Source organism: Symphalangus syndactylus, chromosome 2 (assembly GCF_028878055.3).
Source record: "Symphalangus syndactylus isolate Jambi chromosome 2, NHGRI_mSymSyn1-v2.1_pri, whole genome shotgun sequence".
Lineage (NCBI taxonomy): Eukaryota > Metazoa > Chordata > Mammalia > Primates > Hylobatidae > Symphalangus > Symphalangus syndactylus.
In genome coordinates this window covers 97,122,353-97,145,937 of record NC_072424.2, presented here as the reverse complement: position 1 = coordinate 97,145,937, position 23,585 = coordinate 97,122,353, and the positions used below count along the sequence as shown (strand labels likewise).

The 23,585-nt window shown below is 43.9% G+C and overlaps 1 protein-coding gene across 1 annotated transcript in view; it reads left to right on the top strand.

Annotated features, from left to right (window-relative positions):
- MAN1A1 (mannosidase alpha class 1A member 1) overlaps nucleotides 1-23,585 on the top strand; it is a 184,790-nt gene that overhangs the window by 28,510 nt on the left and 132,695 nt on the right. Inside the window, exon 3 of the mRNA XM_055262761.2 lies at nucleotides 14,368-14,464. Within this exon, the coding sequence (XP_055118736.2) occupies nucleotides 14,368-14,464 (97 nt within the window). The remainder of the gene's footprint in view (nucleotides 1-14,367; nucleotides 14,465-23,585) is intronic.

Here is a 23,585-nt window from a genome sequence, read left to right as displayed (position 1 = left end):
TTCTTTCACGTATACATATTTGAGAGTCAGAAATTTTACATTTGAGAAAGAGAAATTGTAATTCAGCTATGATACTCTGTAAAATAAGGTAAAAATTAAACATTTCAAATAGTATTATCAGTTTTACTGACTAGAAGCATAGTATTTAATACAAATACTATTATAAAATGTTTTTTAACAAGAGCCCCTTTTCACAAAGCTAAAGCTGTTTAATGTTATTAACAGAGTGGTATGTAATTATTGGGGTAATTCAGTTTTTACTAGCACTATGGATAAATTGTATTATTGAAGATGCCTTAATATTTGAGGTTTATACCAAGAAATATAGCCTTCTTTGATAACAATATTTACTTGAATAATTTATTTGATTTTGGTCAAATATTTTACTTTTTTCAAAGAAAGTGGAGAAAAACTCCTCAGATTATTCCATGGTGTTGCTATTTTCTGAGTGAATCCTGGAACCCTGACCACATACCTATTTTTTTTTTGTTTTTAACCATTTGTGCTTTCCCCCAAGCCCACATTAGTCTTTAAAACTTAGAGGACTTGGCTACTGTAATTTTTTTGGTAAATCATACTATTTATTATTACACAGTTGTCACTGTCAAACCTTTAGAGTAGTTTCACCTACCAAATAATATGAAAAATACTGCAGAGAAAAACTTCTGTTTTCTCAAATTGGAGCAATAGTACATAGCCCAGTTTTGAGCTGATCACTCTAGTTTTAAAAAAACAACCGAAGTGTAACTACTTAAATGCTAAATGCCTTAGTGATTGGTGGTAGTTCAAACTTTAGTTTGAACTTTAAACACAACTGGCTGACCCCTCCTTAAGAGAAGATACTGGCTGGGTGTGGTGGCTCATGCCTGTAATCCCAGCACTTTGGGAGGCCGAGGCAGGCAGATCATGAGGTAAAGAGTCTGAGACCAGCCTGGCCGACATAGTGAAACCTCGTCTCTACTAAAAATACAAAAAATTGGCCAGGTGTGGTGGTGAGCACCTGTAGTCCCAGCCACTTGGGAGGCTGAAGCAGGAGAATCGCTTGAACCCAGGAGGCAGAGGTTGCACTGAGCCAAGATTGCGCCACTGCACTCCACCCTGGGGGACACAGCGAGACTCCGTCTCTTAAAAAAAAAAAAGAAGAAGATAACACTGCAGTTCTCCTGACTTTTAATTCATTTATGACAGCAGAATAACCACTGCGACAGCATATCTGCATGTGCCACACCTTTGTTCAAGGCAGAACGAAGAGGGAAAGCAAAGATACCCATTGACCTTGACAAATGTCCCATTGGCTGGAACTTTGACCAATAGCCACTTCTAGCTGTGAAGAGGCTGAGAAAGAACATTAGGCTTTTACAGTTTTCAGTTTCAGCAAGAAGCAAAGGAAAAAGAGGTTTGGTTGTGGGGTAAATATATCTATATTATCTGCAGTAGGTCTAATAGATATTCATATTTTTATTATTGTTTTGCAGCTTTGTGTAGTCTTTTGGAATAATAAAACAATTTCACCTCTGCTGACAAACTTGACATTTCTTTTACTTCTTAAATTTATGGAGGTCTTTGCCCGATTTTTAAGCCATAAAATAGCTGAAGAAAATTGGAAGTCACTGCATTCATAGCTCATATTAAGTAATGCAGTCTATTTTAACAGGTTGCCGAATCTGGCATATATTTTTGATGGCCGCCTGTCATCCATCAACAATAGAATGAATAATGATGATGATGATGATTATTATTATTTTTATCATTTTGAAGAAAAAAAATCAGGCTCTATCAGATTTAAAACCCTACCAGAAGGGTTAGAGTAATGCATTTGCAGGCCCAGGAAGTATTTGCCATCACTTACAAAATACCTCAGATGATCTTCAGTCCATAGAAAATACGATTTTAGGGTGGTAATGATACAGGCATATTAGATGTTAGTGCTTGCCTTAAAGATGGTACTGTATCACATATAGTCTAAAATAATTATTTGCCATTTTTAGTGATAATCTTAGTAATGTAGAAGTCTAGATTAAACCATAGAAGAGAGCTTTGAAAAATAATCCATATCTCAGTACCTTTTTTCTGGATGTGTTTAATAAGAAATCTGATATTGCCATTTAGGGGCAATGTTTAGAGTATTATTGACATTCAAGCTAGTATATTGAGCAATATGTCTCTTTTCAGTAACACAAAATGAAATTATTAGGGTGTTCTTTCGGTAATGAAATACAATCCGCAATGAAACCAAGACTCATGGTGATGAAAGAACCCATATAGGATGCCCAAGTAGAGGTGAACAGATACCTTTCAAAGGAAGGAACTTTTAGCTATTAAAATGTATGTAAAGCAAAGTTCTGTTTTAGTATATGTCAGGTAACTTTTTCCCTACAGGGTACCAGAAGTAAGAGATACTCATATTTTCACTTTTTTAATATAGCAGTATGTTTAATGCTTTCCCTGCATCTGCAAGGTTTTCAAAAAAAGAAAGATTGGAAGTTGGTTTTGCATGTCATGTTTCTGAAAGCCTCACTCTTAAACACAATGTAAATTTTTCCAGAATAATGAGATAGGTAACAGAAACATACAAAGATGTATATCAGCAGCACATGAGTAACACTTTATTTGGAAGCCAAGTTTCCCCCAGATGGCATGGGTCACACATTTGGCTCAGGACAGTGTACAAGGTAATATACATTAGGCTTCAGACTCAATCTGAGTTCATAGCCAACCTCCACCGCCAAGATCTGACGTTGGGAAAATTAACCTCTTGATTTCTTCATCTGTGCAATGGGACTGTCTCTGGGGAGACTACCTTCCTTGCAGAGTTGTTGTAAGGGATGAGCGGAGAAATACTTTACATACTTCCTGATGTGTAAGTGTTCAATAAATGCTATTTCTGTGACAAGGATGATGATAAGAAAATAGGTTTTTGGGACCCACCAATTATGGATTTTAAGTCTTGTAGAATCACTAGTTGCTACTTCAAGATTATCCTTAGGAAACAGCATTTCTGGTAGTATTACATTTCATAAGTAAAGTCCTTTTACATTTTTGTTATTGTTATGCCCAGATAATAATTTGTAAAACTGTTATCAGCAGTATGAAAGGATTACTTTCAGAATCTTACAAGATCATGGATTCTAGATGACAACAGATATTCCACTTGTTAATAATGGACAATTTTAAGGACAGTTACTTCAGAAGGTTTTTTTTTTTTTTAGGAAAAACAAATTTTCCTATAATATGTGACATTTTATGGCCAATGTATTTTTTATGAATTCTACCTTCAAGTAATAATAACTTACAGAATTACAATTCATAATCCTTTATTAAGAAGATAGTGATTTTTGGCCTTAATTTGAAAAGGAAATGCTTATACTGTGCAGCTCTCTTCTTTAACAGCTTTATTCATAATTGCCAAAACTTGGAAGCAACGAAGATGTTCCTCAATAGGTAAATGGATAATTAAACTGCAGTATATCCAGACAATGGAATATTATTCAGCACTAAAAAGAAATATTATTCAACACTAAAAAGAAATGAGCCATCAAGCAATAAAAGGGCATGGAGCTACCTTAAATGCATGTTGCTACGTGAAAGAAGTAACATGGCTACAATATAAAAGGCTACATATTTTATGATTCCAATTATATGATATTTTGAATGAAACAAAACTGCAGACAGTAAATTACTGGGGATTGGAGAGAGTTAGGGATGAATAGGCACAACATAGAGGATTTTCATGGCAGTGAAAATACTCTGTATGATACTATGGCAGTAAATACATGCCATTATACATTGTCAAAACCATTGAAATATACAACACTAAGAGTGAGCCTTAATGTAAATCATGGACTTTGGGTAATAATGATGTGTCAGCGTAGGTCCATCAGTTGTAGTAAGCGTACATAATGTTGATAGTGCGGAGGTTGTGCCTTTGGGGTACAGAGGATATATAGGAACTTTGTACTTTCCACTCAGTTTTGCTGTGCATCTAAAACTTCTGTTTAAAAAATGTCTGTTTTAGAAAACATACACACACAAAAGAAAGGAAAAAAGGGAAATACTTGTGCCCTGCAATTCTCCTCTTGATAACTGAAGAATGGGGCTTGACTCTAGGGATAGCTTGTTTCAAAAAAAAAAAAAAAAAAAAAAGAATAAAAGAATATAATTTAAAAAGGTAACTATATCTGACTTTGCTCATTTTAATAAAATTCAAGCTAATTCATTTTAATCGATCACTAAATAATTAGTAACTTTATTAACTACTAGTAATACTAGTGATAACCTCATAGTATTTGTAAAGTTTAAAAAAATCTAAAAGAAAAAGTTTAGTCTTTATAAGGTTGACAAATCTATAAACAAATCATCTAAAGATAGCACATTTCAATTTTAAAAATCATTTTGTCACTACTGCAAAAATTAAAATGTAGTGAAGATTTGAAGTTGTAGAATGATATATGTATGAGTTAGAATGTTTGGGCTTACCTTTTTATTACAAGTATTTAAAAAAAACCTTTTGAGATTAGACATTACATGAAAATAGTATTTGTTTTCTATGGAATACTTTTTTAGCTCTCCTTAGGATATTAAGGGAGCATCTGTGATATCCCAGCAAAGAATACCTTTTTTGACTGGGCATGGTGGCTCACTCCTGTAATCCCAGAACTTTGGGAGGCCAAGACGGGCAGATCACCTGAGCTCAGGAGTTTGAGACCAGCCTGGCTAACATGGCGAAACCCCGTCTCTACTAAAAAATACAAAAATTAGCCAGGCACCTGTAATTCCAGCTACTCAGGAGGCTGAGGCAGGAGAATTGCTTGAACCCGGGAGGCGGAGATTGCAGTGAGCCAAGATCGCGCCACTGCATTCCAGCCTGGGCGACGAGCAAAACTCCATCTCAAAAAAAAAAAAAAACAAACCAAAAAAAAACACCTCAAAAAATGAATACCTTTTTCTCTTGATCACTAAAGATCTGTAGTTGCTGATGCTTCCGATGTTGGGAAAGCCCTGTAAGATCTTGGCCTGGGGACCAAGTGAGGAAGATCACCTGTCACCACAGGCCTGCAAAGGGTCACTTGCTGGCGTCACATTGACCTCAGAGGTCTTAGCAAGGCTAATCTAATGAATTCAAAGTTTCCGTGTTAATTAAAAATCTGCCGAATAAACAGACCAAAAATGCTGAGGTTAAACTTTTCAACACAAAGTGACAACTTCTGAACTCAGTGACAGCTTCTGCCTGGAGACTTTAGTCATTAACCACAAGACAGATATTTTTGATGAGGAAATAACTACAAATGGTAGACCCTAAGCTGATGCCAAACTATTCTATGTAAGGAAAGTGTTCTCAGCAATAGTGCTTCCTCCCAAAAAGGAATGGACTGGATATTCACCTATGAATAAGCCCTTTTCTGACCTCTAACTTTTGAGTTGCTAAATTATTATCCCTTAGAATGTTTTAGAGAAATGGACTTATATTTTGGTCAATTATTTCTTTATTCTTTTTCTTTTCCCCTGTACCCTCTGCCATTTGGTAACAGCACAAGAGTTTTTATAAAATAATGTCAAAATTTGGCCATAAAAAAGAACCATTAAATGCATATGGTCCCTATTTTTTGAGCTAGAACTAGAAACACTGGCTTTTCCTTAGGAGAACGAGATACTTCTTAGAAGCAGAACAATCTGTCCTTTACAAGTAGTGATTACTAGAATTCTGATTTTTAAAACTGGCTTTATCAGGCATTCTGACTCTTTTTCTAAAGAAATTGCTGTTGCTAACCACGCTTTCATTTCACTGGGGAATTAATGCTCAGTGGCACATTAGAATTCATGCAATAGCATTAAATAATTACTGTTTCTTTATATATCTCCTGCCAACTTAGAAGTACATTAAAATTGGCTGTAGGAGAATTCAGGACACCTCAATCTGAAGAAAATCCCCATCCATATATATATTCTCCACTCAGTAGATAAGAGGCAACCTCGAGTACCTGGCAACAAACGAATTGCACACATAGCAGCAAGAAAGAAGTCGAGTAATATAGAAAGAGGAAAGAGAAGCCGATCCACATTAGCTCCCGTGGTGGTAGTAAACTTCAGAAAATATCAGAGCTGTAGACAGCAGCTTGGCATGAGGAGAGGAATTCATGGTTCTCCATAAATCTAGTAGACAGGCCAGGTCAGATAGGGCAACACCATCTTGTCTGCCCAAGTAGCATACAGGGCAGGAGGAGAAAAGTTAGGTACAGAGCTGGAGCTGAGAGCCGAAGTGGAGGAGGAGGAAGGCTGTGAGAGTTGAAGGATGTAGGGCAGGCAAGGAAAGGTGGTGCCGTGAGTGTCTTCAGTTGAGCCAGCTCCCAAGCCTGATTCGGCGTGTGTCATTTTGGTGCCAGGCCTGGCCACAGCTTCTCAGACCCCAGATAGAGCTGCCTTCTGTGCATGGAGGAGCAGGAGGGCTCAGAGGCCTCAGATGACTATCTGAGGTTTGCAAGCAGCAAAAAAGTGAGGGCTCTGTTCAGTGTATAGTGGAGAAAATCAGAGTGAGAGAGTTTCCAGCCTTGCTCTTCTCTATACTACCTTGTGCCTCAGCTTCATATGTAAAACAGGGATAATAATACCCCAGAGAGGGTGTTGTAAGGATTGGATGTGTTAAATTATATCAAATTCCCCTCATAGTGCAGTGTGGTAGCTGTTTGACAAAGTTATTTCACTTCCTCCTTTATAGCCTCGGCCTCCATAACCCATGATGATAACCCATGATATTTGTAGAACAAAATAATACTTTCTAAAATGTGAAACTACTACTCATCCAGTGAAAGAATTGTTGAGAAGCTTACACATAATGCTTTATACACCTCAGATCTCAAAGACGTTTGCTAATTTGTGGCAAAGAGATAGCACATATGTTGCTACCAGAGCAGTCCAGGAAGCTGGCCCTGAAGGGCAGCCTGTGCTAGAAGTGGAATAGAAGCTCCTCGCGGAGCTATGGGAACCAGGGCTGGTGGGAAGCCACATGCCCACAGACCTAAAAACAGAGTGGTTAGTTCTAGACGCGTGCCTATAAAGTAGAGGTTGCAGCGCAAACTGCTGGGCTGTGGGCTAACTGTGGCTCACAGATTTTTTTTTTTTAACCCTTAGCCAGCGTAGTATTTTTTTTTTTTAATAGCTTTAGTCAGGGGCTTGACTCTTCGTTTTGTCACATTTCCCATTCACTCCTAGTTGCCCTAGACCTGGTGCTTCTGTTCCTGTCTGGCCCTTCAAATGTTCTGAGCCCTTTTTTGAGCCTACCACAGAACAGGGGCACAAACCAGAGAGCAGACAGTGGACTCAGAACCAGGGACTGAATGTGTCCTATCCCTTTGTCCTAGGGTTGCCAGATGAAATATAGCACTTTCAGTTAAATTTGAATTTCAGATAAGCAACTTCTTTTTTTTTTTAGTATACGTAGGTTCTGTGTAATATTTCCATTTCCTAAATCTGTCAATACTGCTTTATTCCCATTTATAATTCTCATCCTCGCAACCGTAGCTACTAAGTAGTAATTGTCATTGTAACATTGGAGTAAAGAATCTTGAAAATAGAACACCTTGGCAGCCTTTGGGAAAGAGAGAAGGGGATACATTTATTTCAGCATTTGAAAGAGCAAAACATGTGAATGAGTGTTTGAATTTGATACGGGGTAAAATTGGAAACTATCACGGCTAGAGGGCTTTTTTTCACGTACTGGGTGATGACAGCTAGAAGGTGACTGGAGGTGGCCCTCACTCACTAAGAAATGATGTGAAGACAAGGATCATTCCTAAGACTATCTTGGGTGACATCTTGATACCTGTTACATGAAAGAGTGCTAAATACTTTCAGATGTAATTGTGGTAAACTCCAGGCAGGCAGTCTTTGTGAAGGCGGAGTCACATCAGGCTCTGCACTGTCACCTGTTGGTGACATTGGCCTCTTTCCTTTCCCAGAATTGCCCTGCCCACTCTTGAGTTCAGCTAAAGGTCAAAGCATCAAAGGAACGAGAACTTCCTTCCTAAGTTCTCCGTTATCTCTGTTTAACCTCCTGAAGCCTAGGAGGACTCTGAGGAGGTGGTGTGAGCGGATAAAGGTCAGCCAGGCTCATTGAGTGTCTTCTAGTCAGGTGCCCTGTCACACCTGATCTCCTCACTGTGCTGTAAGGGAGATAATACTTATTTTTTTAATAAACTGTATTTTCTGAGCAGTTTTAGGCTCATAGCAAAATTGAGCAGAAAGTATAGAGAGTTCCCATATACACCCTGTCCCGACACAGGCACAACCTCCCAATCTCAGCACCTCAACCCACAGTGGTGCATTTGTTAAAATGGGTTATTCTTTTTGAAAGATGAGCGAACTAAGGGGTAGAAGGGCAGACCCTGAGGCAGCTGGCCTCAGACTTACCCACTGTGACCTGCTCTGCCATGTGGCTGTGATAGACCGGCCTTAGTATCAGGTCTCTTGCTGCCCAGTTGTCCTTCTGGCCCTCCAGATCTTCATTCCCATAAGGAAATGTAGGTGGTGGGGATAGCATTAGATAAGCAGAGGAAGGAGTGGTTAGATTGCCGTCTTTTGTTCATCCATGGAGAAATTCTCTTCCAATGGATAAGTGAAGGTTTGGAGAAATTGTGAATTAATTTCCCCCAAGTTGCTTTTTATCTATGTCCCTCCCTTCTGTTTTCCAATTCCACCAAAGATTGAAAGAAATAAGGTTCATTTAGTGACCCTAAAAATATTTTATCTGAAAGTTCTAGAAGTTACTTTTATGTGACAGCCAAGTAATTTTAAGCAAAGTTTGATGGAAATTGCTGTCAGGCTTTTAAAATCACTGTTTTTCAAAGCATCAACCCTAAGTGTAGTTTTAAGAGAAATGGCACATCACTTTCAGGTTTAACAATCAGTTAGATTGCTCTTCCACCTCAGACCTTGCCTGAACCAGACACAGCCCCTTGTGTCCCCAAGAACAGCAGGGACATGAGTATCACTGGACCACAGAGCTTCTTCCCTTTCATGACAAACAGCGAACTGTTACATAAGTGAGCCAAAGACAGCCTCTGTCTGTCGGTCTCTAGGTTATTTCCTCACTGCAGGCTGAGACCCGTTAATTCAAGAGCCCGCCAACAACAAACTAATTTTTAATACATCTAATTATTTTAAAAATAGCCCGAGCAAGCAGATTTTTAGCTATTTAGAGCCTGCCTTACACATTCTGTGAAACCTTACCTAGCATCTATTGGCCATTGATAAGATAGAGCTTTGTGGTTTTAAGACACCAAGCTGCTACTGCCCTTCAAAGGCCTCTGATAATAGAGATACTCCACCATGCTGCGAAGTGACATCACTTAGTCCTAAGCCCTCATTCTGATGCACCTCTCCCTTGGGAGTTCCTTTGCCCTCCTCCCCTTCTGCATGGTAACCTCCTCACCCTAAGCCTCTGGATGCCCTCCCATGCAACCCTGTACAAAGCACCACTCATTAAAGCTTGTTGTGTGTTAACTGCCTCTGTGGTCCTGTCTTTTTCCCAGATCAACCTCAAATCCCTTGAGCAAACCCCCCCACACACGCAGCAGTACCTTGGCACAACTAAGATTTTATGAAAGCCAGTGTATGAACCTCCAGAGCTAAAGGTTGCCCCACATTGCCTTAAACCTGGAGAGGACCTTTCTACTCTTCCTTTCTTCCTTCATCTTTTGGATACCAAATAGTTGTGTATATTTTTAAATGTATATATTGATAAAGAGCTTGTGTACAATATAAGTTTGCCTGGTTTCACATATATTTGTCCCTCCTATTTATGTGTTATACTAGGAAAAATTATGAAGCTCTTTTAGATTGCAAAAATCACAGACATTCTTAGGTTTTTTTTTTTTTGGAGAAGGAGTCTCGCTCTGTCGCCCAGGCTGGAGTGCAGTGGCGCAATCTCGGCTCACTGCAAGCTCCGCCTCCCGGGTTCACGCCATTCTCCTGCCTCAGCCTCTCCGAGTAGCTGGGACTACAGGCGCCCGCCACCACGCCCGGCTAATTTTTTGTATTTTTAGTAGAGACGGGGTTTCACCGTGGTCTCGATCTCCTGACCTCGTGATCCGCCCGCCTCGGCCTCCCAAAGTGCTGGGATTACAAGCGTGAGCCACCGCGCCCGGCCCATTCTTAGGTTTTTAATAAAAGTAATTATAATGCCTAAAATGCATTGAGCACTTACTGTGTGTCGGGCAACATGTTAAACTCTTTACATGCATTGTTTTATTTAATCATCACCACAACCAGTGAGGTGTTTTTATTCACATTTTATGTGTGCAGAAAGTGGGCTCAGATTAATTGCCTCGCTTAGAGTCACACTGACGATGGCAGAGCTCAGATATGAACCCATATCTGTTTCACATATGCGTTCACCCATGACCCGCTTTTACGCATTACTCCTCAGTAAATGAGAAGCTTTTCTACAAGTACACATGGGGAAGTAAGCAAACAGTCTCAGCAGGCAAAGAGGAAAAGGGAAGATGATTCATCAACATTCAGGACTCCACAGCATTGTTGATAGTTCTATAGCTGCTGTACAGGCCTAACACAGTTCCACTGGGGAACCATCCAAGTGGCAAAATCATCTCTGCCTCAGCCTCCTCTTAACTTTTTTCTCCTTGCCTTTCTCGTCTTCTTTCTCATGGCTTCTACTGCTTCATGGCCCTTTCTCTTGTGTATTTGTACTTCTCTGTTTCTGTATCACTCTCTGGCCTCTAGGTTCTCTCTGAATGTCTCCCAGTTACACTTCCCTAGGTAGAGTGGATGGTTGGGTTGACTTGTCCCATCCATTAGTGAGAACTACACACCAGGGCGCCACCTTGGAGGCTCATGGCTAGCTCTCAGCTGTCTGCCTTTGAGTTAGGCACCAGGCCCTGGTTCATTCAGCTGGGCCAGCATCACATCCTACAAACTGTGGAAATTTTATGTAAGATCCCATAGAAGGAGGCCATAAGTGGGACTTGAACTTGTAGGCTTCAATGAAATAGGGCAATGAAAGCCCAAAGTTTTCCTAAGATCTGTCTGGCAAAATCATGTAATTTTCAAAGACTTTTAATGTGTCTAATATAAAAATTTAAAGACTATGTGTTTAAAACTTCAGCAAATAGAAGTATTTGCTAAGAGTAGTTCTAGCAATAAATATGCAAGATAAGAAGTCTATGCATACTAGGGAAATTCCAACATATTTCTTTCTTCAGTGTGCTTGATTAGGTCAGGACATTAAACTTAATTTGTTAGAAACAATAATAGAGTTGTATACAACATTTAATTAGTTTTCTTAGTCTTCTATATTCATAAACATTTACTGAGTATGTAAACAGGCAGTATTTTATGTTTCCATACATTATCAATGAGATAATAAGTGAGACAGCATCCTATATACTTCCCTTTTAGTCCTTTAGAATCTTTTCATAGTGTAGCAGATACTCAATAAATGACCTGGCCTAATTAATAGCACTGATGCCAATTGAGAAGAAAGTACAAATCAAAGAATCTTTTCTTATAAGCATGGAGTCAAGGGGGAAGTAATACTATTTCTTTAATGCCTTATACCCAATTTAATATTTTCTGGGTTAAAATAATGGGTTGCAATTATGAAATTTTGGTCCTTTGTTTCTTTTCACACACTGTGTCAGCTCTACCTTTCACCAGGAGCAAGTATACGTATTCAGGAAGAAAACATCTTTGGCTTGCTTTCAGTTTATCTCTTTTTGTGAGGGTTTCACTACTGCATTTGAAATTCGGGCCCATTTTACTTCTACGTGGAATGCCAGGCTGTAGAACCCTAATTAAGTTAATGAAAGACTACAAAAGAAACCTAAGGAGCCTGTGAAGAGGGGGGATCAATTCTGTCCTTGTTAGTAGTTAACTTTTAGAAGTGACTTCCTTGTCCTGCCAGCTCATGAGAACTGGGTCTAGAGAAATTAAATGACTTCATCCCCATCGCCACTCAGCTGGGTAACGTTTTAATACTACAAAATTAAAAGCTGGTAGCCTTTTGATGTTTTCAAATATTTGTGTAAGTCATAAATCTGAGTTAACAAGTTGATTTTATATTTGACTTTTAAATTGAAGCTTATAGTTATTCTATGCATGTGTACACACACACGCACACAGTGTCTTACAGTTAGCTTTAATGTGGTAAATCATTTCCAGAGGTGATCAGCTGTTGGAATTGGTTAACAATATGACTGTTCCTCTTTACAATTGCTAGATAAACCCCTCCCAGTGCTTCGTTCAGGGCATTTTGACCACATCATTTTCGTCTTTTCTAACTTTAACTCATAGAAATCCCATGGGATCAGGAACCCATTTTGAGAAATATGTCAGCAACTTTTGAAATGTAGGAAACTAACCAATTAGTGTCAGCTTTTCCCTTGAGGGAAGAAGATAGGAAAAGTTAATATATACTATAGAGGTTACTTTAGGAGATCCTTTACTAGTGGTACATTGTATAAATGATCATTTTTGACAAAGCTGAAACAAATCATCATAACTTTTTCTTCTGTTCTGATGTTCAGTATATTCCAAAAGCTTTTGAATTTATAAAATATCTTTGGAAATTTACAGGAATGAAGAATTTACTAAATATAGTACATTTAATGGAAAAGCCAAATAAAACTCAAATATAATCTCTAGGTGTTCTGTAGATTTTTTATATACCTAGTCTTTCAGAGGCTCATTGGTTTCTATTTTTCTGTGATGTGAATTTAATTAGTTTTAATATAGATTTAAAATTTAATGAACATGTGATTACCTGCCATCTGTCAAGCAGTATACAAGGTGCAAAAACATAGACCACAAACATGTATTCCTTACATACATCCTGTAAGGAATTATCCCAAATTTTCAGATAAGAGTCACGACTCATCCTTAAGTATGTGACTCATCAGTGGCATTGTAGGGATTATAAATCAAGTCATGTGACCCTCAAATCTGTTTCACTTCTCAACAAAATTAATTTATAAGAAAAAAATCCTGAAAACACTACCATATACACATTCTTTTGATTGTTGGAAGATCAATAATCTGATTCAGTAAAGGAAGATTTTGTTGCTAACTCATTAAAGGAAGGTGGTGCAATGTGTTGGTTAATGCCGTGGGCTTTGGAGTCAGGCCAGCTTGGAGATGAACCCTGGCACCTTGTCTTTGGAAAAACGTGGTGACTTTGAGTAAAGTTGTTTTTTAACTTCCAAACCTCAGTTTCTTCATCTCCCTAACAATGGTAATAAAACATATTTCATAGGGTTGTAGCAAGAATTGGTTACAATACTAAAGTTACAGCATTTAGCAGAGTACTCAGCAGATACTACTGATTCTTGGTAACTATTAGTAGTAATAGTGGTGAGTTAGGAAGGTAATTTACAAATTGGTTAAAGATGCTGATTGTTATGTTCAGGAACATATGAAGAGTTTGTTATTAGTAAAATATTGATCTCAATGAAGATTTTGAGTGGTAAACAGCCCGTAGATAATATCTATAACTTTGTGTGATGCTTTAAGATACTCTAAAATATGGAGCCAGATTGGAACCTTTTTCAATTATGTCTATATTTTGATTACTGAGTTCTAGACAGTTGAAGAGTCCAAACCCTTTTTAAAAATATGTATACAAAAATAATTATATGTGTTCTTTGAGTCACTGAAAAAAGTTTATACAACTAATTTATGGCAGAGGAATTTGGCTTTTAAAACCATTATTGGTGTGTGGACTCTGAATTAGGAATATACTGGATCAATCTTCAGTTACATACATATACACATATATGTATCCAATTAAAGATTGATTACATTAAAATGTTTTCCCAAAATCTGGGCATAATCACAGTTTTTTTTTTCCTATAAATATTTTAAAATACTTCTCTATATAGTCTTGGTCAGGAAACATCAAAGTGGTTTAAAGGGATAACCTGAATATTTGTCTGTATGCTGTGAGGTCAACAAAGTAAGAAGAACTTTGTGCAGAAATACAAATTTTAAAGATAGTCTTTGCAGATTTAATCTGTTATGAAAATGAACTAGATAAATGTAGACATGATTCATGCTTTTAAGATAAGCTAAATTCCTGTTTTTGGGAACTGACTTTTGAAAATGGTATTTGTATTAAATAGGATTAAATGGACTCAAAAAATGAAAACTTTCCATTTGTAAACATAAGAGTAGTGTGTATGTGTACCAGCATGTTTGTATGAGCGTGTGTGTTCTGGTTTATATAATCATAACCCTTTTACTTAGTCATCCTTTTAACTAATGAATTTTAATGTTTTAGCCTTTGCTCTTCAATATATTACCTATTTTGTAGCAAAAACATCTCCATTCAAACTATAATGCTGTTTTTATTTTTTTTCTCAGATGATGAAACATGCTTGGAATAATTATAAAGGTTATGCCTGGGGATTAAATGAACTTAAACCTATATCAAAAGGAGGCCATTCAAGCAGTTTGTTTGGTGAGTAGATGTGCTTTGGTTTCTTAGTGACAATAACTTCTCCCCAATTGCTTGAGCTTATGGATGGTGGAGAAGTCTGTGTAATACGGCCCTCCAGGCCATTTGGTTAGGAAACTTGCACACCTGATGGAATTGGATAAGGATTGTGCATAGTGTGTCCTTCAGATAGAGTAGTGGCTATGTGTTCAAATAACCTGAGTAACTTTAAAGAGTACTGATGCCTGGGGCATACTTCTAAACATTCTCACTTAATGGTTATAGGGTGCAGTATCAGGATTTTTAGCCTCTGGGGTGATTCCTAGCATAGAAGCACTTGGTGGGCTGCACTAACTGCTTCCTGTTAGGTAAAAGTTGTGCCTTTATAGATAATCTGGGCAAGGCAGCTAGCCATGGTGATCTTCACTGTATCTCAATTTTGGCTGTAGGTTTCTCCTGTTTGTACCATGGAAGATAAAGTGAGGATGGATTAGGTTAATTGAACTTCCATTTATCCACTTTTGCACCCTTTATTGCATTTGGTTCCCACAGCAGCCCTCTGTGACTGGTACTGTGGGTGTTAATAACATTCCATTTGGAAGTAAGGAAGCTAAGTAACACAAGAGTTTCATGGATTCTTTGGGTCACAGAGCTGCCCAGTATCCTCCTACTGCACTTGATTTCTTTCTAATCCTCAAAATTTGTCTGTAAGTAACAGGATTAAGGGAATACAGTGTTACTCTGGAACTTCTGAATTCAACAATGGAACACTTTCTATACTTTAACTGAAAATGTTAAATAGTAGCAATTCACATAATAACAGTTTCAGCTCACATTTATTGAGCACTTACTGTGTGCCAAGTGCCATTCATGCATTATTTCATTTAGCCTCATTAAAATATACATTTTATAGGTGAGAAAAATGAGGCCCAGAGAATAGTTTTCCCAGAGATAGCCACCTACTAACTGGCAGAGCTGGGACTTGAACCCTGGTGTGGCTAACATTAGAGTCCATGCTCCTAATTCTGACATTTTGTTTTTCCATTTATTTAGAACCTTCCATGTGTTTGGCTTTACTTGTAGCACTGGTGATAATGAAAATAATACAAGTCTTTGTACAGGTCTTTACACAAGTCTTTGCCTAATACACAACATATAATATGTAAATAGTGAGTTATCAATGCACCAGGTGGTTCAATATATACTCCATGAAGTTCTGAGGAACCAGTAGGACCTCAAGTTGGGAGGAGGGCATTGCAGGATTTGCAAGAACAGGTAGAAAGAGCTGGGAAAAGTAGAAGAAAAGAGACTTGGTCTATCAGAGTGACACAGTTTTGAGATGAAGAGCGCCTATACCTGAAGTAGAGGCAATAGAGGTAATTCCAAACACTTCTAAAGTAGTGTTTTTAGGACCCAGCTACCAGTTAACATGGGTAAGGAGAGGTATGAATTGAAGAGAGAAACTAAAACTTCATGCAGAGCCAGAGGCCTTTATTTTTTCATTGTTTATTATAAAATTTTTTGAAAAAATTATAACTCCATTTTGCTTTTATCTCTATAAAAGTCGTTTGTACCTCTAAGAAATCAGTTATTGTGTTAAATTGCCATAATCTTTATCAGAGGGATTATTTGGTTCTCTGTTAAAACATTTATGATTTTAAAAATTTTTATTGAACATTAAAAACATACTAGGTCTCTTAGGCCTGACTTTTGTTTTTTGGTTTTCATTGGCTTTTTCAGTAAAAAAACACTTTTCATAATCAAGATAAGAACTTGCTCTTAGAAAAAGAGCTTCAGGTATTAGCATAAGGAAATGAAATATTAATAATTCAAATGGTATTTAATCTCATTCCATCTTCAAATTAAAATAAGATACATAATGATTTTCTTATTATAGAAATACCAATATAGTGGAACTTGTTACAAAGACATACAAAGTTTTCATTTTTATACATGAGAAAAACTTTTAAATGACTTCTTTAGCCCACTTCTTAGCCAAATTTCTTATCTGTGTAATATGTAGTCCCATATATTCGCTCAGCAAACCAGGCAGAAGATAGGAAAATGTAAGTTCTTTACCACCTGGCTTCTTGGGAAATAGTTTTTACTTTGAGATAAGTTATTTTGAGTTTTAACCCTAAAAACAACCTTTTTGGAGAAAGTATTAGGCATTATGAATCTTTTCCCAGTTATTAGCCATTGGGGAGCTCTTCAGGTCTGCTTCCTTCTCATGGTTGTTTCTCACCATTTATGTTGAACCTTCCATCTTTTTCCTAGACAGAGTAAGACTGGTTCCTTCCTAAACAACTTTAATGAATATAAAAAAAAGTTAAGTATTCATGATCTCTCAATTCCATCTTAAACAGGAAACTAGAACTATTTATTTCAAGATTTCAGTGGTAAAGAAGATTTCAAGTAAAACTGTACCTCAAAGAGAGGTATTTTGTGCTTGACCAATTATACTCATGTAAAGCTAAAATACAAGAAATAAAAATATTAACTTAAGGGTCTTAATAACTTAGAAATGAAATGTCAATGAAAATATGAAGGTGATATCATATTTCAAAATGCCCACTTTAAAATATTCCCTCCAGTGTCTCTCTGAATCCATAGTTCTAGCTTCAAAAAATTTAAAGGAAATTGGATTACAGTAAAACATTTCACAAAATGCAAGGTTCTTCAGGTTTCTTTCTCCTGATTATTAGATAAGACTTACAATTTTTATCTTTTTGAAAATCAAGTGTTTTAATATTCTATTATTTATAGTTTTCTAATGATAACTTCTCAACTTGGCATTTGAAAGGCATGTGCCAGTGAAATAATTTTCACTTGTATTTATAGATTTGGTCTTGGATCATCCAGAATGCTAATTATGTATAAGAAGTGTAGTGCCCAGTCTTTCAGCAGCGACTTGTGCTCCTGAGTGCAGGATCGGCTGCCTGCCACTTGCACAGCCAATAACAAGGATGAAGTTCAGTGAAAGGAAAATGACTTTTATTTCCAAAGTTAGCAGTGGCCGGCCTACTCCTCTAGAAACTGCTTCACACTTGAGGCTGGGAAGAGGGTCTTAAAAATGGAACTTGGACTGGGAGGCATATGGGAAGGGTGCCTGAGTATAAGGTCTGCATGTCTTGTTCTGGCAGCTGTCTCTAGCTGTAGTCCACCTGGAGTGCAGGCTGATGTCATACCAACAATGGCTGGGTTGCTGACTAACTGCCTTGAGGTAGTCTCTGAAATTTTGCAGCTGGGTCTCCATGCTTGATCTGTTACAAGATTAGCCCCTGGAACTTCTTAGTAAGCACATAATTAGATCCAAGTATACAGTTACGTAAATGTTCATGGGGTGAAGGAGTGCATAGCGGGAAAGGGGAGTGAAGTTTCAAAGCATGTTTCAAGGGCATATTTTAAGACTAAGGAAAAAGGTTTCTACAGTTTGTTTCAAGGTTACATCTTGAGACTGGAAGAAAGGACAAAGAAAAACATTTTAAAATGCGTTTTGAAGCTAAACTACTCAATTACAATTGGGCATTATTGTCACAATTCCACAGGACACCGTAAGGAATCTGGAGATAAGACGTGACTTGTTTGTTCTAAGTTTACAGGCTGAGTGCATGCCTCATGCCTCTAATTCCAGTACCCTGGAAGGCCAAAGTGGGAGGATTGCTTGAGGCCAGGAGTTTGAGACCAGCCTGAGCAACATAGCAAGACTCATCTCTACAAAAAAAAATTTAAAATTAGCCAGGCATGGTGGCACACATATAATCCCAGCTACACAGGAGGCTGAGGCAGGAGAATCACTTGTGCCTAGGAGTTTGGGGCTGCAGTGAGCTATGATTGCGCCACTGTACTCCACCCTGGGGGACAGAGCAAGACCCTGTCTCAAAAGAAAAAAAAGTTTATAGACTAAAAGATTCACACATGTAATTTTAATACAAGATAGAAGGTGATGAATGCCGGGGCAACATGAAGTCTCCATGTCATTGGAATTCAGAGGAAATAAACCACAGAGGTCAGGACTTGTAGGGGATGGAGGGCAGTTAGCACCAATCAGAATTCATACGGGGGTGAAATTTCATTTTAGAGTAATGTCTTCTTAGAACTGTCACTAAACAATTTTAGATCTAATTATATTTAGAGTTTTGCACAGGTGCACTTTGATGTAATTACGTTAGTCTTAATAAGTCTGTTGCTCCTTGGTTTTAGGCCTATTCTTTTCTTGCTAGAGAATGCAATCACAGGCTGGGTGCAGTGGCTCACACCTGTAATTTCAGCACTTTGGGAGGCCTAGGCGGGTGGATCACGAGGTCGAGAGATTGAGACCATCCTGGCCAACATGGGGAAACCCCATCTCTACTAAAAACAAAAATTAGCCGGGCGTGATGGCATGCGCCCGTAGTCCCAGCTACTCAGGATGCTAAGGTAGGAGAATCACTTGAACCCGGGAGGTGGAGGTTGCAATGAGCTGAGATCGCACCAACCTGGGCAACAGAGTGCACTCCAGGCTGGGCAACAGAGTGAGACTCCATCTCAAAAAAAAAGAGAGAGAGAGAATGCAATCACAAATGAAATTTCTTTTTTTTTTTTTTTTTTTTAATTAATTTTTTTTTTGCATACAAAAACAATAAACATTTTCTAAAAATACATACAAACAAAAAGATGCGTATCAAACATATTAGGAAGGTTGCACATGGGAAGTCGGGGAATAGAAATGGGGGGTGGGAGTTAAAATAAATGAGAGAGGGACTTTATATGGATCAGTGATAATAACTCAATCCTCTATTTGACGAAGAAGAGGGAGAAGGAAGAGGAAGAAAAAGAAAGTGGGATAAAGGATCAGAAAGGGAGGAAAATAGAAAAAATTAGAGTATGACTCCAGGGTAGACCTGTTTTTTTGTCATTGAGTTGGTTGGTTGGTTTGTCTGTTGTATTCTTCATGTTTCGCCAAGTTGGCCAGACTGGTCTCGAACTCCTAGCCCGAAGTGATCAACCCGCCTCGCCCCCCAGAGTGCCGGGACCACAGGCGTGAGCCACCACGTCCAGCCCCCACATTGCTTCTGGCCTCCGTGGTAGACCTCCCAGACGGAGCGGCCAGGCAGAGGAGCTCCTCACTTCTACCCAGACACGGGGCGGCCGGGCAGAGGGGCTCCTCACTTCCCAGACGGGGCGGCCAGGCAGAGACGCTCCTCACTTCTTCCCAGACGATAGGTGGCCGGGCAGAGGCGCTCCTCACTTCCCAGACGATGGGTGGTCGGGCAGAGGCGCTCCTCACTTTCCAGACGATGGGTGGCCGGGCAGAGGCGCTCCTCACCTCCCAGACGATGGGTGGCCGGGCAGAGGCGCTCCTCACCTCCCAGACGGGGCGGCCGGGCAGAGGCGCTCCTCACTTCTTCCCGGACGGGGCGGCCGGGCAGAGGCGCTCCTCACTTCTTCCCGACGGGGCGGCCGGGTAGAGGCGCTCCTCACTTCTTCCCGGACGGGGCGGCCGGGCAGAGACGCTCCTCCCCTCTTCCCGGACGGGGCGGCCGGGCAGAGGCGCTCCTCACTTCTTCCCGGACGGGGCGGCCGGGCAGAGGCGCTCCTCCCCTCTTCCCGGACGGGGCGGCCGGGCAGAGGCGCTCCTCACTTCCTCCCGGACGGGGCGGCCGGGCAGAGGCGTTCCTCACTTCCTCCCGGACGGGGCGGCCGGGCAGAGGCGCTCCTCACTTCCTCCCGGACGGGGCGGCCGGGCAGAGGCGCTCCTCACTTCCTCCCGGACGGGGCGGCCGGGCAGAGGCGCTCCTCACCTCCCAGACGGGGCAGCCGGGCAGAGGCACTCCTCACTTCCCAGACGATGGGTGGCCGGGCAGAGGCGCTCCTCACTTCCCAGACGGGGTGGCTGGGCAGAGGCGCTCCTCACTTCCCAGACGGGGCGGCCGGGCAGAGGCGCTCCTCACTTCCCAGACGGTGGGTGGCCGGGCAGAGGCGCTCCTCACTTCCCAGATGATGGGCAGCCGGGCAGAGGCGCTCCTCACTTCCCAGACGGTGGGTGGCCGGGCAGAGGCACTCCTCACTTCCCAGACGGTGGGTGGCCAGGCAGAGGCGCTCCTCACTTCCCAGACGGTGGGTGGCCGGGCAGAGGCGCTCCTCACTTCCCAGACGGGGCGGCCGGGCAGAGGCGCTCCTCACTTCCCAGACGGTGGGTGGCCGGGCAGAGGCGCTCCTCACTTCCCAGACGGGGCGGCCGGGCAGAGGCGCTCCTCACTTCCCAGACGGTGGGTGGCCGGGCAGAGGCGCTCCTCACTTCCCAGACGATGGGTGGCCGGGCAGAGGCACTCCTCACTTCTTCCCGGATGGGGCGGCCGGGCAGAGGCACTCCTCACTTCTTCCCGGATGGGGCGCCTGGGCAGAGGCGCTCCTCATTTCTTCCCGGACGGGGCGGCCGGGCAGAGGCGCTCCTCACTTCTTCCCGGATGGGGCGGCCAGGCAGAGGAGCTCCTCACTTCTTCCCGGACGGGGCGGCCGGGCAGAGGCGCTCCTCACTTCCCAGACGATGGGTGGCCGGGCAGAGGCGCTCCTCACTTCTTCCCGGATGGGGCGGCCGGGCAGAGGCGCTCCTTACTTCTTCCCGGACGGGGCGCCCGGGCAGAGGCGCTCCTCATTTCTTCCCGGACGGGGCGGCCGGGCAGAGGCGCTCCTCACTTCCCAGACGGGGCGGCCGGGCAGAGGCGCTCCTCACTTCTTCCCGGACGGGGCAGCCGGGCAGAGGCGCTCCTCACTTCTTCCCGGACGGGGCGGCCGGGCAGAGGCGCTCCTCACTTCTTCCCGGACGGGGCGGCCGGGCAGAGGCGCTCCTCACTTCCCAGACGGGGCGGCCGGGCAGAGGCGCTCCTCACTTCCCAGACGGTGGGTGGCCGGGCAGAGGCGCTCCTCACTTCCCAGACGATGGGTGGCCGGGCAGAGGCACTCCTCACTTCTTCCCGGATGGGGCGGCCGGGCAGAGGCACTCCTCACTTCTTCCCGGATGGGGCGCCTGGGCAGAGGCGCTCCTCATTTCTTCCCGGACGGGGCGGCCGGGCAGAGGCGCTCCTCACTTCTTCCCGGATGGGGCGGCCAGGCAGAGGAGCTCCTCACTTCTTCCCGGACGGGGCGGCCGGGCAGAGGCGCTCCTCACTTCCCAGACGATGGGTGGCCGGGCAGAGGCGCTCCTCACTTCTTCCCGGATGGGGCGGCCGGGCAGAGGCGCTCCTTACTTCTTCCCGGACGGGGCGCCCGGGCAGAGGCGCTCCTCATTTCTTCCCGGACGGGGCGGCCGGGCAGAGGCGCTCCTCACTTCCCAGACGGGGCGGCCGGGCAGAGGCGCTCCTCACTTCTTCCCGGACGGGGCAGCCGGGCAGAGGCGCTCCTCACTTCTTCCCGGACGGGGCGGCCGGGCAGAGGCGCTCCTCACTTCTTCCCGGACGGGGCGGCCGGGCAGAGGCGCTCCTCACTTCCCAGACGGGGCGGCCGGGCAGAGGCACTCCTCACTTCCCAGACGATGGGTGGCCGGGCAGAGGCGCTCCTCACTTCTTCCCGGATGGGGCGGCCGGGCAGAGGCGCTCCTTACTTCTTCCCGGACGGGGCGCCCGGGCAGAGGCGCTCCTCATTTCTTCCCGGACGGGGCGGCCGGGCAGAGGCGCTCCTCACTTCCCAGACGGGCGGCCGGGCAGAGGCGCTCCTCACTTCTTCCCGGACGGGGCAGCCGGGCAGAGGCGCTCCTCACTTCTTCCCGGACAGGGCGGCCGGGCAGAGGCGCTCCTCACTTCTTCCCGGACGGGGCGGCCGGGCAGAGGCGCTCCTCACCTCTTCCCGGATGGGGCGGCCGGGCAGAGGCGCTCCTCACCTCCCAGACGATGGGAGGCCGGGCAGAGGCGCTCCTCACTTCCCAGACAATGGGTGGCCGGGCAGAGGCGCTCCTCACTTCCCAGACGGGGTGGCCGGGCAGAGGCGCTCCTCACTTCCCAGACGGGGTGGCCGGGCAGAGGCGCTCCTCACTTCCCAGACGATGGGTGGCCGGGCAGAGGCGCTCCTCACTTCCCAGACGATGGGTGGCCGGGCAGAGGCGCTCCTCACTTCCCAGACGGGGTGGCCGGGCAGAGGCGCTCCTCACCTCCCAGACGGTGGGTGGCCGGGCAGAGGCGCTCCTCACCTCCCAGACGGTGGGTGGCCGGGCAGAGGCGCTCCTCACCTCCCAGACGGTGGGTGGCCGGGCAGAGGCGCTCCTCACCTCCCAGACGGTGGGTGGCCGGGCAGAGGCGCTCCTCACCTCCCAGACGGTGGGTGGCCGGGCAGAGGCGCTCCTCACCTCCCAGACGGTGGGTGGCCGGGCAGAGGCGCTCCTCACTTCCCAGACGGTGGGTGGCCGGGCAGAGGCGCTCCTCACTTCCCAGACGGTGGGTGGCCGGGCAGAGGCACTCCTCACTTCCCAGACGGTGGGTGGCCGGGCAGAGGCGCTCCTCACTTCCCAGATGGTGGGTGGCCGGGCAGAGGCGCTCCTCACTTCCCAGACAGGGCGGCCGGGCAGAGGCGCTCCTCACTTCCCAGACGGTGGGTGGCCAGGCAGAGGCGCTCCTCACTTCCCAGACGGTGGGTGGCCGGGCAGAGGCGCTCCTCACTTCCCAGACGGTGGGTGGCCGGGCAGAGGCGCTCCTCACTTCCCAGACGGTGGGTGGCCGGGCAGAGGTGCTCCTCACCTCCCAGACGGGGCGGCCGGGCAGAGGCGTTCCCCACCTTCCAGATGGGGCGGCGGCCGGGCAGGGGTTGCAATCCCAGCACCCTGGCCGGCCAAGGCAGGCGGCCGGGGGGTAGAGGCTGCCGCGAGGCCAGATCACGCCACCGCACTCCAGCCCGGGCAACACCGAGCACTGGGTGAGCGAGACTCCGTCTGTAGTCCCAGTACCTCGGGAGGCTGAGGCGGGCAGAGCACTCGGCGTCAGGAGCCGGCGACCAGCGTGGCCAAGATGGCGAACGCGTGCCTGCATCCAAAGGAGAAAAGGCAGGCAGCGGTGGCGCGCGCCGGCAGTCCCAGGCAGTCCGTGGCGCGGGCAGCAGCAAACCGCCTGGGCCAGAGAGGGAAAGAAAGAAAGAAAGAAAGAAAGAGAGAGAGGGAGGGAGGGAGGGAGGGAGGAAG